This window comes from Dunckerocampus dactyliophorus, chromosome 12, assembly GCF_027744805.1.
Source record: "Dunckerocampus dactyliophorus isolate RoL2022-P2 chromosome 12, RoL_Ddac_1.1, whole genome shotgun sequence".
NCBI lineage: Eukaryota > Metazoa > Chordata > Actinopteri > Syngnathiformes > Syngnathidae > Dunckerocampus > Dunckerocampus dactyliophorus.
In genome coordinates this window covers 8,278,941-8,298,730 of record NC_072830.1, presented here as the reverse complement: position 1 = coordinate 8,298,730, position 19,790 = coordinate 8,278,941, and the positions used below count along the sequence as shown (strand labels likewise).

At 41.0% G+C, this 19,790-nt stretch overlaps 1 protein-coding gene across 2 annotated transcripts in view; it reads right to left on the bottom strand.

Annotated features, from left to right (window-relative positions):
- Positions 1-19,790, bottom strand: part of kcnj5 (potassium inwardly rectifying channel subfamily J member 5) — a 43,784-nt gene that overhangs the window by 11,468 nt on the left and 12,526 nt on the right. The window contains exons 2-3 of one of the 2 annotated variants that reach the window (XM_054794867.1): positions 17,955-18,037; positions 14,582-15,455 (exon numbers count right to left, since the gene is read on the bottom strand). In XM_054794867.1, the coding sequence (XP_054650842.1) occupies positions 14,582-15,455; positions 17,955-18,017 (937 nt within the window). In that variant the 5' untranslated portion in view covers positions 18,018-18,037. The remainder of the gene's footprint in view (positions 1-14,581; positions 15,456-17,954; positions 18,038-19,790) is intronic. The other variant, XM_054794868.1, reaches the window with a different exon arrangement.

Sequence of the window (19,790 nt, the reverse complement as noted above, 5' to 3'; positions counted from 1 at the left end):
GCTGTTGAACTCCGATGAATTCCGCCTCACGCCTCATCAGCGGCGCTGACGAGTGACCCTGGGAACGGTCGAGTGTCGGTATGATTGCAAGGTTTAAAGTGTCTTTCTGTGTAAATATCCCATGTTACAACGTGGACACCTGCGGTTTATAGACAAGTGTGGCCGATATACAGTGGTGTGAAAAAGTGCTTGCCCCCTTCCTGAGGTCTTATTTTGCACGTTTGTCACACTTAAAGGTTTCAGCTGATTAAACAAAATTTAGTTAATTTTAGTCAATGACAACACAACTGAACACAAAATGCAGTTTTTAAATTAAACTTGGCCCTGTGTGAAAAAGTGATTGCCCCCTAAACCTAATAACTGGTTGGCCCGCCCTTAGCAGCAACAACTGCAATCAAGCGTTTGCCATAGCTTGCAATGAGTCTCTTCCAGCGCTGTGGAGGAATTTTGGCCCACTCATCTTTGCAGAATTGTTGTCATTCAGCCACATTGGAGGGTTTTCCAGCATGAAGCACCTTTTTAAGGTCATGCCACAGCATCTCAATAGGATTCAGGTCAGGACTTGGCCAGTCCAAAGTCTTAATTTTGTTTTTCTTCAGCCATTCAGAGGTGGACTTGCTGGTGTGTTTTGAATCATTGTCCTGCTGCAGAACCCAAGTTGGTTTCAGCTTGAGGTCACCAACAGATGGCCGTACATTCTCCTTCAGCAGAATTCATGCTTACACTTATCACAGCAAGTCTTCCAGGTCCTGAAGCAGCAAAACAGCCCCAGACCACCACAGTACCACCACCATATTTTACTGTTGGTATGATCTTTTTCTGAAATGCGGCGTTACTTTTACACACACTTTTCAAAAAGTTCAGCTTTTCAATTTTCCACAGAGTATTTTCCCAAAGGTCTTGGGGATCAAGTTTATCATGTTTTCTGGCAAAATTTAGATGAGCTTTAGTGGATTTTTTTGTTCAGCAGTGGTTTTGGTTTTGTAACTCTGCCATGCAGGCCGTGTCTTTCTTATGGTGGAGTCATGAACACTGACCTTTACTGAGGCAAGTGAGGCCTGCAGTTTTTTGGATGCTGCTGTGGGGTCTTTTGTGACGTCTTGGATGAGTCGTCGCTGCGCTCTTGCGGTCATTTTGGGAAGGTTCACCACTGTTCCATGTTTTTGCCATTTGTGGAAAATTGCTTTCACTGTGGTTCGCTGGAGTCCCAAAGCTTCAGAAATGGCTTTGTAACCTTTTCCAGACTGATATACAGTGTTCCCTCATTTAACGCGGGGGTTAGGTTCCAAAAAATACCCGTGTTAAGTGAAATCCGTGTAGTATAAGTAGATTTTTTTTAAAACTTTTTTTTAAAATGTTTTTTCGTTCATTATATATTTTTTCATGTACAGGATGTTTTTTCATGTATGTTTTTTTTTGTTTACAGTTTGTGATTTTTCGTTCACAGGATATGTTTTTTCGTTTATTATACAGGATATGTTTTAAAGCTGTAAAACCCTCCATCCATTTTCTTCTGCTTAATCCAGTATAAACGTTTTCCTATAAAAAGAAAAATATGATAGCTTTTAGCCATTGGTGCAGGTGTCTTTTTGCAAGTGAAGAACATAGTTATGGGTAGTTGTTGGCTCTCTTTTTTTTTTTTTTTTTCTTCTGGGCCAGAATATTCTCATAAACAGACATGCCCCCTTCGATTATATTTGAGAACTGTAATGAACGAAACATCAGAGGGTCCCATTCTTGTGCAGCTTGCTGAAGTTCATTGGACATTATCACCACTGTTGCCAAGCGATCAAGTGCTAGTCCATGCTCCTCGTCTTTATCAACACCTGTGTCCTCTTCTCCCTCTTCTCCCTCATCCTCACTTGGTGGCCTCGTCATCTCTGCCAGGTCTTCATCAGTCAGCGGTTGTGAGTGGGCATTAGTCAGGGCATTAATGTCATCAGGAGTCATATCGTTAAAGCGTTAAAGTCATATCCTGGACATTGTGTTTTGTCGGGGAGAAAACTTACAGCACTAAAGAGCCACACTGCTAGCGATCGAACAATGATGTAAATTAGGCAGTCCCTACACAAGATTGGGTCCACGAGAATGGGGTGAAATGAGATTTTGATATTAATTTTAAGAAAAGTACAATGAAAAAATATGACAGGAGAAACAAACTTTTTTTTACTTAACCGAGCCACAAAACAATGCAGGTGCATTTTGAAATGTTTATTGTTATTCTTGTCAACATTTTTTGAAACCAAATAAACTACTGGTATGCTAATAATAATTAGAATAAATACTATATCAATATAGTATTTGACATGTAGGATTTTACACTGGTCATGTTACTGGTACTGGTAATGATACTTAACCGACGTGATCGCCGGAAGAGCAGGTACTACAGGTTTGAATTATTTTGTAATGGCCACAATAATCCCTAAAACGGGTTACTGTTGCAGCCGTAGCCCACACCAAGCTAAAACTCAACTCTGAACGCCCGACATCACTTCCTATCTGCGCCACCAGAACACATTTACAGGACCACACACGAGTGTGAATCTTATTTATGTTTTTTAAATGGCTTTTTTTCTGTTATGTCTACTAATATTGGGTAACAAGAGTATAAAAGTGACCATAGGGGTGTTATTTCATCTCTAGAGGGCTCTAACAATTTATTTTCAGGGTCATAAACAGGTTTTCATTGCTCTAACTATAAAAATATTCCATTTAAATAAGGAATCCTACCTTGCGTAAATTCACTTATCACGGTCAGGCCTGGAACCGATTAACTGTGGTAAACAAGCGATTACTGTATACTCAAATACAAGTACAAGTTTTTGTATCACTAGACAAGTAGTGAGTTCTGGACAATCAGTGGGTAAATCCAAAGATGTTTTGATTAATGGCGGCCATGTTTTTTTCAGTTTTGCTCAGATCTTGCAGACGTGCTTGTCAGTCCTCTAAAAGTGTGTGCCAAATTTTGTGGTGTTTGGTAGAGCACATTGACCTGTGTGACGAAATTCGAATCGATCCAACTAACGGGGTCAGACTTGTCCTAATTTTTTCACGTTATGATGTGGAGGGCTCTTAGATCTTTAGGATCTAACACAACTTTGAGCATTCATGTAAGCAAGAAAGTATATAACATATATATTAAATACTGTATAAGGTCACTTAGGTGGATCAATAACACTGATAACTGCATCGCATGAAAGTCATCCAGACGTCTGGTATGGAAGTACCCTTTCAAGGTAGACCTTTTAACCTATCTAAGTAGAAACATAAAACATAATTAAAACTGTGCTCCACTTCCTGCTATTGTGCATGCTGACTTAATGGGACGAAGCGATCATTAGCCGTTTTTTTTCCCCCACATGCGTCCACCTGAGCGAGTGTGGAAGTCAGAAGTAATTACCATGTCTGTGCTTATTTCCACGAGATTTCTTGTAACTGTGGTAGCTCACACGTGTTGTCGTGTCAAGTGCTTGTACAGTGAGAAAAACGACATCTCCGCGTGTTTGTTGTTGCTTTCTCGTGTATTTTGCCCTTGTGTCTGGCCCTCAAGGCTTCCCGTGCACGCTCGTGTCTCGCGCTGACTAAGCTTTGTTGCTGGTGGAAGTCGCCCTTGTGTGTCTCTTGGGGACTTTACATGGTCCCCTCAAGGCTTCCAAGTTCTTAGTCATCTCATGAGCTCGGTTTCGGCCCGCACGATACGGACTACTCACGATTGATTCATTCCTGTACCAAAAATGTTGCAGCTCAGGGGTTCTTCGTGTCAAATAATAAAAGAAAATGATGATTCACAATCTAGTCGGAAACGCAGCGGCATGTATTTTGCCTGTAGATGGAAACTTAAAGCATCGCACTGATAATGTTTACAATAAATCATAGTTAGCCACGGAGTGTTAAACTCCCAATTAGAATCATCTGGGTGAAATGATGCTTTTCATGTAAAATATGTAAACTCATAAGCTTGATATGATCAAGGTTGTTGGCACTTGAGGTACTGCATGACAGCAAAGTAAAATGAGTGGGCTTTGCTTTGAAGGTGTTGAACGTCTCTTAGCTCTCGCACGCAAATCTAGTGGGATCAATGTAAAGTGAAATGCTAAACTATTAGATGTAATAAAACATACAATCAAACCTTGCACGCAACCAGTTTAGGTACCAATTGTTTTTTTGTTGAAAATATTTCCTAAAATTTTGCCTCAGGTTTTGTACAATACTGCACGTGGCGAACTAGTCCGTTCGCCCTGCACTGTATCGTTCTGCAAACTCAAGTGCCCAAATAAAGCACCCTAGGCCTTGCTGACACTCGCTGTCTGTGCATTTTTTTTTTTTTTGTATTGGTGAGGCTTCAAAATAACCTGCCATGGGGCCAAATAAAGTTGCAGGTGCTATCAATTTGAGGAACACTATTGAATTCAATCTTGCCAAGATGTACAGGAAGTCCATCTCAACAGTAAGTTCCACCCGTTTGCCATTTATAATTATTTTGCACAGGGATGCGCCGATAGATCATCCACCGATCAGTATCGGCCGATTTCCGTAAAAAAAAATTGCATGATAGGCATATGCCGATAAATGCCTTTCAACGGCAACCACCTGTGGCTAGCACTTTGCAGCTCGAAGCGATCCTTTGGTGCAGTGTAGTGTCTTGCCCTAACTAACATTTTGGGCAGTGTCGTCCTCCCACTTTCCTTAAAAACAAAATGAATCATGTCTGCCATGAGGAACCTAATCATGTTGCCCCACCCGCTTTATTAATTCATAACTAATTTTATTAGTAACTGCCTATTTTTTGGGACCCCTGGCAATCAAGGGACCTTGGAATTGTCCTGACTTTTAACCTTTTATACGGCACCCAATTGCACTCATTATAAATACGTTGAAAAATGTATAGTTAATCCATGTGATATGTATCGGCTGGTTTCAGTCCTGGATGATCAGAATCAGCAACATTAAACCCTGATCGGAGCATCCCTTATTTGACATTTTTTTCTGCATTCTAAATTATTCTCTCTGAAATCTATTTTTTAAATATTTTTTGTTGTCTGAAACACATGAATTGGATGTACATGATTTCCTATGGGAAAAATTGCCTCTCTTTTTGGACATTTTTGTTGGACCTCTTTTGTCGGATTAATGATGAAAACCGAGGTTCCACTGTATTTTACCAACCAAACACAAATGGTATACTTCTTGTTTTGCCGAAAACACAAAGATAATAGGTCTGCTTTCATGATTAACTAAGGACATTAAAAAAATATTCACATCTGAGTAGCTTAAATCAGAAGATGTATACATGTTAAATACCAAAATAGTATGAATTCATTGGATAAATGATGAACTATTGATTCATCATTGCAGCTCTACTGTATTTTAATTGGCACTCTTGGAGAATACAGACAATCACATCGTTTTGATACATAAAAACTGTGGGCTTATGGCTTTGTAATTGGACATCGATAATGTAAGTAAATTTTCATTTTCTTCTACTAATATTATGACTTTATTCCCATAATATTTAGAATATCTTTCCATAATATTCTAACATTTACCAACCAAATTTATTTAACTTTATCTGTTGTTTGATTTTCATACAAAAAATAATATATTATAAACTCATATTACGACATTGTCATAAAATGTTCTCGTTAAGTACAACATTTGTTTCTTAATATTTTGACTTTATATTTATATATATTATATTTATATTATATATTATATTATATTTTGATTCTATATTTATTCCTGTCAAATTACTGCTGATTTTTTCCATTTTCGCTGTTTATTTTTAGTTTTCTTGTTTAAATTATATTTTTAGAATCTGCTGCGGGCCAGTAAAAAAACAGCTATGGGCCGCAAATGGCGCCTGGGCCACGCCGTGGACACCCCTGCACTAGTATAACTGACAAAGAGCCATCGCATTTGTCATTCTATAACACTAAGCTGTACATACAGTAGTTATGTTAGTGTATGTGTTTTGTCTAAATGACACCCTCTTACCCTCCCAATACCCCCCCCCCAATAAAAAAATAAACTGTAAACCCAGGGGCCACATTCAAGTTCATAAATGCATTGGATACTACATTACTAACTTTGATTTGTTTCTATCGGCAGTCAGAGAACATCTAGTACTCGTTCTGAGGTCCGCCGTAACATAAAAACTGTATTACGCAGCATAAAACAGGCTTTATTTCATGTACAAATAAAACACGGCGACGGAAACGGAGTGACAAAGCTGTCATAAAACGTAACTATCGTCAGGGACCTTTTGATAACGAAAACAAGGTTTGTTGTCGCAACATGGGCACACACACGAGCGGGCCTCTGGCACAGAAACTCCGAACAACTGCGGCATCGTCACCGAGATGTTTGCTTAGAAGTTGTCATAACAATAAACGGGAATATAGTGACTGCAAACATGGACGCCCACAGGGTATGATTGGATAGTTTTGCTGTTTGTGGTCAGCTGCGATCTAAACCAACCTGCCTTTGGTTGTTGTTGTCGTTGTCTATACTGCCTGTTTTATACTGTAAGATGCACTTTGCACTCACATTGGGTGAAAAAATTCACAGTCGATCTGCACAGCTGGAGTACGTGTTTAGGATTAGGGATGTCCCGGTCCACATTTTTTGGCTTCCGATCCGCTCCAAATTTTTTTTATAGTCTAGCCGAGTCGATCCTGTATTCTGTAACAAAGCGTTAAAATAATGCAACCAAAGTATTGCTGAATTTTTGTTACACAGCCTGACCAACAATATTGTTTGGCTTTTGTGACAACCAATGAAATATAAAATTGGAAAAAATGGGTGTGCAAAATACTTTTAGGGTAGGACTAATCATTTGACATGGTTGTAGATCAATTTGTGGTGTGATTTAGAATATATTAATTTTTTTTAACAAACTGTCTTCAGTGCAATAGTAATTTATTGACAGTCCCTAGTATGAACAACCGATCAGCACTTCCCGTGTGAGCTCCCCGCACCATGACACAGCAGGCCGGGCACAGTGAGGGGGAACTACCGCTGTAGCTACGGAGCAGACTATCCAACGTAAAACTAACTTACACCGCGGACATGTCTGCATGGTGGTGTTGCTTTTTCTTCTTCTTGCGGGTGGCGGGAGTCCAATGGCAACCAGCTTTGAGGCTCATTACCGCACCTACTGTGTTCGAGTGTGGCCCAGAGTTACAAACATTACACGACAACCGGATTGTCTCAATCCCACGGCGGAAGCCAATATTATCCGATCTTCAAAATCCAGCGGATCGGCAGCCGATCCCATTCCTGAAGATCGGATCGGGACATCCCTACTTAGGATAGGGGCCGTCCTTCGCTCTGGTATCCTTCATTAATTTTCTTTCAAATTCATATTTGTCCAGTGTAATATCACTTCTCTGGCAAGGAAAATTAAACCTTTTGAAAGGAGGATTCTTCCCTTTTCAAATATTTAGTGATGTGCAATTATATGACTGAACATTTACAGAGCTGCTGTTAAAAAGGCATGGTCTAAGTGCCTCATTGAAGTAATAGGTGCAGAATGCACAACTACAAGTCGTATTTATAGACCGTTAACACCAGTAATGTGATGACAAATTGTGATAGTAACCCAGCTTGTTATGCATTTGTCCATCTTAGGCTTGTGACCAGTTTAAGAGTCTCAGGGGGAGATTGCAAGGGGGATGGGATAAGAAATGGTCAGCTTGGCCGCTTGCCCAGCGGTCAAGGACAGTGACGACATATAACCCCCGAACGCTACGCTGGTTTGTGCTGCTGAGGCAAGGCGATGATTTAATGGCTGAGTCAAGTATCCAGCAGAGTGTGATCAGGGAGCATGATGACGACTAGTACTTACGGGAGGAAAATATATATATATATTTGAAAAAATCAAACAGGAAATAGAGCAGAAATGTTCAGATGCATGCAAAGCCATGCCTGATTGCATCAGGGAGCGCTGTGCTTTCTACACATTTGCCGAGCAGTGCACACCCTCCCCATCAGCCAGTGTGCCTCATTTACTGACGCAAACTCCATCCAGTGCTATGCATTAGTGGCATGTAGGCCTGTCACAATAACACATTTTGCTGGGCGAGAATTGTCCTACAAATTATTGACGATAAACGATATTATTGTCAACATTATTTTGAGGTCATTTTTTTCATGAATGTAATGATAATATATGGCATAATAATGCCAGTACACCGTATCAAAAGCCATCAACTTTAATTTCTGGCTCTCGCAACAAGACCAAAGTTATTTGTTTCTACTGTCGCTGTGATTTGAATTGTCACGGACTACGTCGACCTGCCAGACAGACGTGAGCTGCGAGAAGGTACTGAAGCACTGCCGGTATTTTTTTGTTGCCTTTTGGTATCTTGGCATACGAGTGTCTGAACTAACTTTTAGATGCAAGCTAAAATATGGGTACGAGCTGCTAGTTAACGTCATAACCGAGGATAGCTATATAGGGGCTTATGTCAAAATTGGTAGCATGGCTGGAGAGCTAGCAATGCTAGCATTAGCAGCAACTAGCTAGTCACAGCAGTAAAACATATGTACATTGTAGTGATCCAATTGATCTTTTTTGTTATGTATTGTATAAAACTTACACAGGAACAACATAAAATTTAAAGCACAAAATGAATACAGACCCACCATCCACCAGTACGAGTCTGGACTTTCAGTGCCCTTCTTTCCAAAATTTGTCCCTTTAAAATTTGATGTAGTTATCATAGTTGCGTATCAAATTGTTTATCACAGAGATTTACATCCCTACCGTATTGTGTGAATGCCTTCAAAGGCATTCTGCACCAATTCTTCTTCTTTTTATTCCGTCTCATTTTTCGGCCGCTTCCACAGGCCACATTTTTCAACTTATTCCAAATATTTCAAAACAAAAATGTTCCACTTATTCACGCAGCGTGTGCTCTCTTTTCGCCATGTTTCTAAAATGTTCACATTTCCCAAAATTCTAAAATTTACACAAAATGTTCCTATTGAAAATGAATGGGCCATTTTTCAAACATCCACAGTTCCTGGATTTTTCAACAAATTCAAAACATTCCAATCATGAAAATGTTCCACAAACTAAGCCCTTCAAAATTCACTATTTTAGGCATTCAAAAAACTCCCACTTTTTCCAAGTTTTCAAAATGTTCCAATTTTCCGGAATCCGCATTTTTCTTTTTCTAAGAAAAGTTTCACAGTCCACATATCTCAACTGATTCAAGCCATTCCAACATCAAACTGTTCAACACATTGACAACATTCATTCAATCTATTTTTGAAATTAAACAAAAATTTAAATTTTGCAAAATTCTTGTGTTTTTTTGTAACACTAGTTACCTTTACGAAGATGCTACTATTTTCACATTTCTCATCTGATTCACCTCATTCCAACATCAAACCATTCAACAAAGTCAGAACAATCATTCTATGAGCCACAGTATGAAAATTGTAAAAATTGTAAAAACTGTAAATTTTTGCAAAATTTAAAATTTCTACTAATGCTCCTTTGTTTCAATGGGCTTCTTCCAATGGACGGCCGATTAAATTTCTCAAACGAATAAAGCCACTCCAACATCAAACTGTTCAACACGTTCACGACTTTCAGACTCCCAATATTTATACTGAGTAAAAATTCAAAATTTTCCCAAAATTCACCTTTTTTGCTAAAACTAATTAACTGCTACTACTGCCACATTTCTCAACTGATTCAAGCCATTCCAACATCAAACTGTTCAACAAGTTTGAGACATTCAGGCTTTCAATATCTATACTGAACAAAAATGGACACAGTGTTCCGTGGGAACACGAAATGCCTTTGATCTAACGACTCCTAAATACTTCCACATTTCTCAACCAATCAACTAATTCAGAACATTCTTGCTAAAATACACTCATTCTGTTTAAAACAAATTACCTAAAACTATTTAAAAACTAATTACCTGCTGCTACAAAAATTTACATTTTTTTTCTTCCAGAACGCAAAATGCCTTTGGTCTAAAGAGTTCTAACTACTTCCACGTTTCTCACCCGATTTACACCGTTCCAACATCAAAGCATCTAAGCATCAACTAATTAAGGACAATCATGCCATTTTCCACATAACAAGAACTCCCACTTTTTCATGCATTCCCATTTTCGGAATGCAAAATGCCTTTGATTTAAAGACTTCTAACTACTTCCAAACTTCTAAACTCATTCGGCACATTTAGCCGCCCCGGTATATTGCGCTATCATGCTAGGTGTTAGCATGCTAATGTTAGCATGTTAGCATTACTAGCATGTTAACATTAGCATAGTAGCATTTTTATCCATTTTCATACGTACACACACATATAAACACTTAGCACTATTGTGCTAATGAGCATTCTTTAGGTCACAGAAACTCTTCCTCTGTTCATGTTACATTTCAGCACAATTCCGCGTAGACTACAAATTTTTGCATTCATTCTATGCTCTACCGTTCTTACGTTTTTCCAATTCTTTCTACACTTCCACTCATTTCTACCATCATTCAACACATTTAGACATTCATGCTCCATTTGAACATTCATACACCATTTCAGTTCGGCTTCAGCTCATCTTCTAAAATATTTGTACACTAAGTCGCCAACTAACGAACACAATTGGTTCCACACGACCGTTCTTATGTCGAATTGTTTTTAAGTAGGGGAAAAGGTAATATTACCAATGATATAGGTACTACATGTATGTGTATACATATACAGTATATTGTGTTTTATCCACAAAGAAAGCGGCACAAAGAAAATATTCCACACTGTTTCCTCTGTTTATTCAATATGTTTGCACTATATTTTCACATGGCTATGGCTTCAAATCGCTGTAGTCTGTGCGTCGTGGCCCTCGAAATTAACTGTCCTGTCGCTGATACGCCTGTGAATACTCTCCTTTGCTGGGGAGCCCTTTCAGGAGAATCACCCATTTGCCTTTTCTTGCTCGTTACTCCTCACGACACTCACTTGCAGCACTCGCTTGCGCCTCGGTAGCGCCAACAAACACGCACGCACATGTCAATTTATTGCGGCCGGCAAAATCATCAAGTTTGTTTTTATTTATTGTGCGGTTAATTGATTTGATTACTGTGACAGGCCTGTAATGATGTTTGAAGCATCTCAAAATGACTAAAACTCATATTACATAAATGCATGTTCAGTTGAAAAAGATTAAAGTGCTCATGACACCAAAACAAGTTTGAAAACAAAAACAACTAAATCTAAGTACTCACTTAATGAAACATTTTTGTCATACTGATGTCATAGATAAACAATTATGAAATAGGAGTGACAGGAAGTGGTGATTTTGACACAGGAGACATGGCAGGGCAGCAGGAAGGTGTTTGATTGACAATGGTCTACAGCCATTCAGGACGCAGAAGACAATGGGCGGTGCAGACAGACGAGAGAGAGAAGAGAGAGACACAACTTCCCACAATGCAATTCTTCTTAAAGGGCCAGGCCTGTAACAGCGTTCATACGGTGAACCGCAATACAGCGAGGGGACACTGCATATCGACCGCGTAAAAGGTAATCAATCGATTTAATCGTTACTAGGAAATAAAGCATTGGATTTAAGCACAGCAAGCTTTATATGGATGTGTGTTTTTTACCACTTCTAATGATAAAAACCTTAAACGTTACTCAATTCATTCTGCTTGTCTGTGACGTCATCGCCTTCCGGGTAAGTGGTACGTGGTGTCTTTTTAAGTGACATTTATGGGGACAATATGCAAAGTAAGGACGTTATGTACGCCTCTAGACGGTGGTTTACGGCAGTAACGCTTCGTGGCGTCCTCATCCAGCGCGGACTTTCCAGGTCAAAACACATACTGTGTGTCTGCTGCAAAACGTTCTGTATTCTTGCTAGTTGCTGCACTGTTCGTTCAAATAGCTGCTCTGATTAGGAGGATCAGGATTATCAACACACACAAAAAGCCCCTGCTGCCATCGGCCCGTACAGGTGAGAAAGTTTCATCACCTAATTGAAGATACCATACCACATTCATTTGCTGAGCAATTTGCATAATGTCCCTCACCTTTGGTTGCAAAGTGCAGGTTTGGATTGCACTATTTAAAGTCATTAATCATGGCAAGCTGTACCACCCTCTGTTCATCCTGATTTTGTATTGCAGATTTTGTATTTACAGTTTTTTTTTACTCATTGATAATTTATTCTAAAGTGTCAGCATTATTAATAATTTATGCCTGATTCCCTTACAAAAAACAACGGGAATGTAGGAAACTTCACCTGCACTGTCCAGTATCCATGTACTTATTTCACAGTCACACTGGTTGAATTTTTGGCAAAAAAGTTACTGAATCAATTTAAAGTTACCGAATTGTTTCGGATCGTGTCGTTCCAAATGAACCGATGTCGTCCTTGAATTGTGATACGAATCAAATCATTATTAAAATGAATCGTTACACCCCAACTTGGCACACTTTTCCACGGTGTTGTGGGTTTTTGAGGGTTTTTTTTTTAATCTACGGGGCAATATTCAAACATTTGTACACCAAAGTTCCCCGCATCTGATGAGTTGAATGGTGTCCTTTAGAAAGATCAACAAGCTTACTCCGTCTCCTCGAGTCTTCCGGCAAAAGCCTTCAACACAACGAGCGGGCACGAAGTGGCGCATAATAATCACAATGCATTGTCGTGAAGCAGAAGTTGGGACTGAGGACCTGAGGTGACTTGCTTCCTCATCCAGACCCCGAAGAAGTGGCGAAAAACACAGGAAATGCCTTTCAATGTTGTGTTTCACATTTTGGTGTCATGAGCACTTTAAGCATATCAACAATGCATACTTTCAGCCAAAACAGACTCAAAGCCTGTTAGAGCCGCCAATGAACACCTATGGGTTGTGCTCAAAATGCGTTGGAATACATGCTAGCATACATGTAACACAACACAGATGTCCTCAGTTAAACAGTATAATCCACAGACCCATAGCCAATGACTTATGTACAGTTAGTTTCCCCTGCAAAGACGTTTTGCCTAATGCATGTGCTGGTCAGGTGCTGATCGGGCTAAACACCCTAAAGTTACAGCAGTTGTTTTGTAGGGTGCATTGAGCTGTGTGACAATTTTCAAGTTAATCCGACTTATGGGGTTTTAATCACATCACCGCCATGTGGGACGCGTGTCAGAAAAATAATAGCTCATAACTGTATGGGGGGCGGGGTCATCTTTTGACAAATTTGCACCCTTCTGCATGTAGCGATTCGGGAAGAGAAGCGTTACCATGTTACACCATGACTGTCATTTTTGTTATTTTTCAGTAAGATGTCATGCCTGACATTGTCAGCTTGTGCCTGGAAATTTTTGGGAACTTTACAGAAGCACCTGACGCCGTCTGCCTTTTTAAACGTAACCAGCCCTGGAGCAGTTTTGGACAACTTGGCATTTACCCAAAACAGCGACCAACAGTGTGGGTAGCTACACTTAACTCATTTTGAAATAAACAATATATCAAAGATGCAACCTTGAAGTAGCAACAGTGGAAATATGGGCGGTGGGGCGCCTTAGTTTGAGTGACACATACTTTTAAAAGCAGAGCTGCTGGATACATAAACATCAGCATCTCTGTAGAACTGAGTCAGCTCGTGGAAATCTTCACTTCAACAAATGCTGAATTGCATTCACTTCATGTCCCACTGGCGTACCGATTGTCGTCTCGCTATCTACCTTCAAACTTTTTCCACCAAGGGCCACATACTAAAAAATGAAAGGGCGCAAGGGCCATTTTGATCATTTGTCAGCTTTGTGATATACTGTAGGTGCAAGAGCGTGTTATTAGTATCAACTTTGGTTTTTGCGCTGACATTTTTGCTGCTGATTTTTAAATTTATCAAATATTTCAACTTTCTTCTGAAATAATCTTTGTAAATTTACCGTTATGACGTTTTCCCCAACCTAATTTTCCAAAAATGTAATATTGCGACTTTATTATTTCTTTAATATTTCAGCTCTATGCTACTAAAAGTAAAAAAATGTTTCCCTCATATTAGTATGAGTTAACGTAAAATTGCTACTTTTTTCACAGAATATTTTGACTCTTTTTGTAAAATGACAGCTGTTTTTTCATTTCTGTTCGTTTTTTCAGTTTTCCAGCTGTTTCAACTTTCTTCTTGTAATTTTTCTTCTCACAATTGACTTTTTTCCCATATTTTTACATATCTCATACCATTATTGTTTTTTATAATATTGCCAGTTTAAAACCCCCCGTCTTTTTTCTTCATTTAAACTATACGTTATTTTTCCTCACAATATCCTCCTCCTCGTAAAACTATGACCTTTTCTTGTTAGATTACAACTTTTTCTCTTAATATTTTGACTTTATTCTTGTACAATTACTGCAGATTTATTCCTTTGTGTAAAATTTGATTTTTAGGCCAACACAAACAGCTGCAGTCCACAAAAGGTCCCTGGGCCACAATTTGGACACCCCTGTTGTAGAAGTACCATATTCCACATTTTGTCGTTTTCTTCTATTTGGGTCTATGCATTGTATGTACCTTATGTCGACCTCCCACCCATCAGTGTGTTCCTCATCTACCCAGTTTCATACCTGTGGCCTCCACCATGCCCTCCAGGATAACCACGATCTCAAACTCCTCCTTCTCCATTTGTGCCAGGGACATTTCCCAGAAAGGACTCTTCTCGTTGATCTCATGTGAGATGATGAGCGGCGACACCAGGAACAGTCGGTCGTCCCCTGTGTCGAAGCCGATGTTTATGTCCGTTTGGTTGAGCGGGATGAACTCCCCCTCCTTTGTCTGCTGCGAGCGGATCAGCTTTGCTCGGATGGAGGCTTCCACAATGTGAGAATTCCTCAGGTCTCCCACCCGAAACATCAGGCACATCTTGTTGTCTCGCACCGATATGACGGCGTTGTGCGAGAACATGAGGGTCTCGGCGCGGTTCTTTGGCTGTGAGATCTTGACGAACATGCAGCCCACCATCATGGCATTGACAATGGAACCCAGTATGGCCTGCACCAAAAGCAGAACGATGCCTTCAGGGCATTTTTCCGTGATAACACGATAACCGTAACCGATTGTGGTCTCTGTCTCAATAGAGAAAAGGAAGGCCGAGACAAAACTGTTCAGGTTTTCCACGCAGGGGGTCCAGCCCTCTTCATCTGCATGCACGAGATCCCCACGGATGAGCGCAATCAGCCACCACAGAAATCCAAAGAAAAGCCAGTTGACGACGTACACCAGGGTGAAAATAAAGAGACTAAGACGCCAGCGGAGGTCGACTAGTGTTGTGAACAAGTCACTGAGGTATCTGTAGGTCTCTTGCACGTTTCCATGGTGGACGTTGCACTTGCCGTCCTTTTGCACGTAGCGCTGACGTGGCTTCTTGGCCGGGTCGGATATCAAGTGCGTTCTCTCTGTCGAGATCTGGGCTTCCCGTAAGTGTTTGGGAAGCTTCTTCACCTGCACGGAGAAGGCAGATAAGGAGATGCAGTGTCAGAAGTACAGGAACACCCATAACTGATCTTTCCATTAGCGTTGTCTCTGAAGCTACAGTCATCACTGGGGTGATGCTTTTTATGTGATTTTCCCGCAAAATTCACTGCAATAAATCAGGAAGCACTTACAAAAGGATCTTTATATGGTGTACTTGTAGACTCATGGCTATTCATGACGCTAACATTTCATGTTTAATATTATTAAACTGTCATTTTTAGAAGCTATAGTTACCTTAATATATTCTTCAAAAACTACAGCCTCCAGAAATTCCCATCATGTATCGCATTGATGTGGTTTTGGATTGTTTTTTAGCACTCATTAATCTTGGTTGACAAGCGTTTTGTATTGGTTACCGTTCAGACCAGGCACTTTTATGTGGCCCTCTCTTATGGCTTAAACTGTGGCTTTTCAGTATATGGGATCAGCGAGGGCGAGAACCTACAACAAAACAATAACAAAAAAACAAGGATGCAGAGTCTTTGTTGGCCCAACTCCAAAGAACCGATCTGGCTCTACTGCCGCTTCCTCTCCTTCCCCTGTTCCCCTCTCCTCTCACACTTGGGATCCTGGCAGGCCTCCACAGGAACAGCCGTGCATCCTCCATCCACCCCATAGATACTAATTACATCCTTCAAAAAGAGTGATCACTCTTGCTGCTCTCCGATGAAGACTACTTGCTTTCCAGTCCCCCCCGATATGAGCGATACAATACCTATACCGATACCAACTTTGCATGATTTGCAACGTTCACAAATAAGAAAATCAATGACTGTCACGGTCTTGTCCCTATTTTTGGACTTGTGCACACATGAGATGACGCTGATGGAGGGCAGCGGCGCCTTTCAAAGGGACCAAGGACATGCTGGCAACACACTGCCACTTTCCAGTGTGAGTTGACAACTGAAAAATGTTGAGTCAAGAAAACGGCTCTCTTGCCGCTAATCAGACACCTGTGATTCATCACTCTCCAGAGATACAACCTCAGTAAAGTTACTATTATTGTATACTCCTACTCAGCTTTGCATTTCAGGCGGTCCATGGTCGTAAGGTATGTAAATAACATCCTTGTCAAGCCTTGGATTGTAGTAAAGAATGGAATCTACGCTATGTTTTATGCAAGACTGGCAGCTTCCATTGAGGTGTCACCTCTCAATAAGAAATACACTCACTTAGTCCAGCAACTATTGAGTGTTCATCTATCATTTGGAGGTGATCTTTATTTAAGGAAAGTTTGGACAAAGAGGAATTGAAAGACGATGCTTATTGACTTGGTAGTGCAATTAGTCCTTTGATGACTGCGCATTCACTAGATGTCCGTGGACTACATTTAACCAACTGTGCTCAAACCCCTTGATCTACAAGCAGACACCCCCTAATTTTTGGATTTGCTTCATCTGATAAGATGCCATCTAGTTTACAAACACTTTAAAAAGCTTTGCACGAAAGGGGAAAGGCAAGATAAAAGACAAACTCTCTTCCTGGAGTCGGGCTGGAGCTAACTGAGTGATTGATGAAGCTGTCGAGACCGGTGCCACCCAATCTCTGGCCTCTCAAGTCAACACGGTCCCTGGAGCGGGGTGGCGGCCCTTACACTAATTCATTAGTTGTCTCTCCACACTGCGCTGGTAAGTAGGTGATGTTTTCTCTTATTGAGCTTTCCTGGCCAATAAGAGGGACAGAAGGACAAGTTGCAGTCTGTCTCAGAATCGGGCAGAGATAACGAACGGCCGAGCTTCACCATCTGTTTCAAGGCCATCTTTGCCTTGACTCTTAATCTGAGCAGCACTAAGCAAACTCCACATATCTGAATTCAAGAAATCGCTTCAGTTAGGCTTTGTCATCTATAATCAGCACAGCCTTTTGTCCTCATTCTTACCACTCGCAAACTCAAATCTTTATTTGTCACCACCTTTAATTCTTTGTCTCCTCAGGGTCTACAAAAGAACAAATATTGACATGAACTGTGGCTGTAGGGAACCTCCTGATGTAGTTTTTATTAACCACAGATTGGCAGTAGCTGCATTTGCAGTGGTCGGCATCTGACATCTTTATCTACCTCTGCGGGTGCTTTAAGGGGATAGTTTGGATTTTCGGACATGAAGTTGTCAGCAGTGTAGTGCATCAACAGAGAATTACCCCCTACTTTGTCCCGTGAGCTGAGCTCTGGTCGGATTTTGGTGATGAGGAACGTAGTTCCGGTTTGTTGTTGGGGCCACTTGAAGAGTTTCGTTTAAAAGAGTAATACATTTGCATCACAAAAATGGCTCCTCGAAGAAATCTGACCTCGGAATTGCTCAGCGTTACTTTCTCTCCCGTTGCATCACTGCGCGTCCATTGTTGTGTATGTGCCCCATCAACTACCCGACCAGAAGTCGGCTCACGGGATGGGGCTGGGGTGGCAGTGTAATAGCCTCTTTCCAATAATCTATTAAGTCCATTTCATGGACGGGCTTGGCTTTTTACCTGTGCAGGTGTGACACCTATCTCTATGTTGTGGTCCATGAGGACTCTGGAATCTCCCGCCATCCTCAACTGAAGCTGAACACCTTCAAGACATAAGACAATTTAGACATTATTATTGTTACTCAGCCATCCTGTCAAAACTGGATGTTCCCCCATATTGACCCTTCACAAGGCAGCAGATAGAAAAAGGCAAGCAGATGCAATACTGTATGTCCACTGGTCCGTTTACCTTCTAAACCCCCTTCATAAGTTGTGGGGAAAAAAAACATGCGTGTACACAAGTGTTGTGCTGATGTTAAGTGCCAACGCTGCAGGCAAATTTATTTTCCTTCTGTCATTTAAATTGCCGCAATTTGTCATGTCAGTACATGTCAGCGGCTATTAGACAGTACGCAAACAGCACTAGTGTAAGGTTAAAATGGGCACATGTTCGACAAATTACAGTTGTTATTACTCGGTGTTAATGTGTGTTTTTTTTTCTGTCATGCTTATGAGAAAGCAAACAAGCAGTTGTCTCTGCTGTTAAACTGACTTAACAATAGATGGCAAAAGCGGTACAATCAGAGCCCTAATTTTTGCTGTAATCCTGTTCAACCTTTTGAGTTCCACAAGAGGCAATTCATTTAAAGAGCCCCAGGGTGCTGTTGGAAAATCTGCTACTTTTAATTTAACAAAAGAACCAATGGAGTCCCAGCCAGCGCTCTGTAATCAACCGGGCACAAAAGCAACACAGATAAACGACTTCTTACGGCTACTTCCTGACCCCAACGCCATCTGACATTTCCTCGTCATCTGTCTTTAGCGTCAATCTATTTGATCACCGGCGAAGCCAAGGAGAGGCAGCGCGGAGGCGAGAGAGGAAAAAGTGAGAGGAACACATCACAAATCAGGCCCACACAGGAATGTAGTGTTGACATTGATGGGCCAAAGCAAAGGGCAGAGTGACGTGACGGGCATCTGAGCAGGCAGAAAGACAGACAGACAGTGAGACAGACAGGATGTGCAGGAGCCACACACAAAACTTCTCTGAATACACCAGGAGAAAATTTCTACATGAATTAAACATGATTCCATGGAGATCTGTGAACTCCGGACCTGGACCAAACATCAGCCAGGCTCTGATTGCGGGAGACTCAGAAACCCTGAATGGGAGTTATGAGGACATGCTCATTTTTTTGTTACAGTGGTTTAAGAGGGCAACAAGCATTTATCTTGTGACTGGAGAGTGACTGGATGCTTTGGCTCGATGGGATTTGTGGTGATAATGGGAGTGTTACATCTGTTGTCTTTCAAAGCAACAGCATGGAATGTTAGAAATCACGTCTATGCATATTCAGTATCTCACAAAAGTGAGTACACCCCACGCCCCCACACATCAAAGTGTCAAACACCATCTACCACTGCCTTAATCTTCTTGGGCATGGAGTTCACCAGAGCTACACAGGTTGTTACTGGAATCCTCTTCCACTCGTGCATGATGACATCACTGGTGGAGCTGGCGGACGTTACGACACCTTGTTACGCTCCTCTAACTTCCCTCTGCTTGAGGAGGACCCACAGTTGTTCAATTGGGTTCAGGTCTGGAGGAAACACACTTGGCCACTCCATCACCTTCGCATTCCCCAGCAATGAACTTGATCATCTTGGAGGTGTGTTTGGGTTCATTCTCGTGTTGGAAACAGGTTGCCAAGAAAGGGGATCGTGCACTGTTTTACAATGTCACAGTACATGATGTGAATTCATGTTCCCCCTCAATGCACCACAGCACTCATGCAGCCCCAGAAGCTGTGGTGGTGGGCTGCATGAGAGGGCAGACTGCCGTCTGTATCGTGCCGC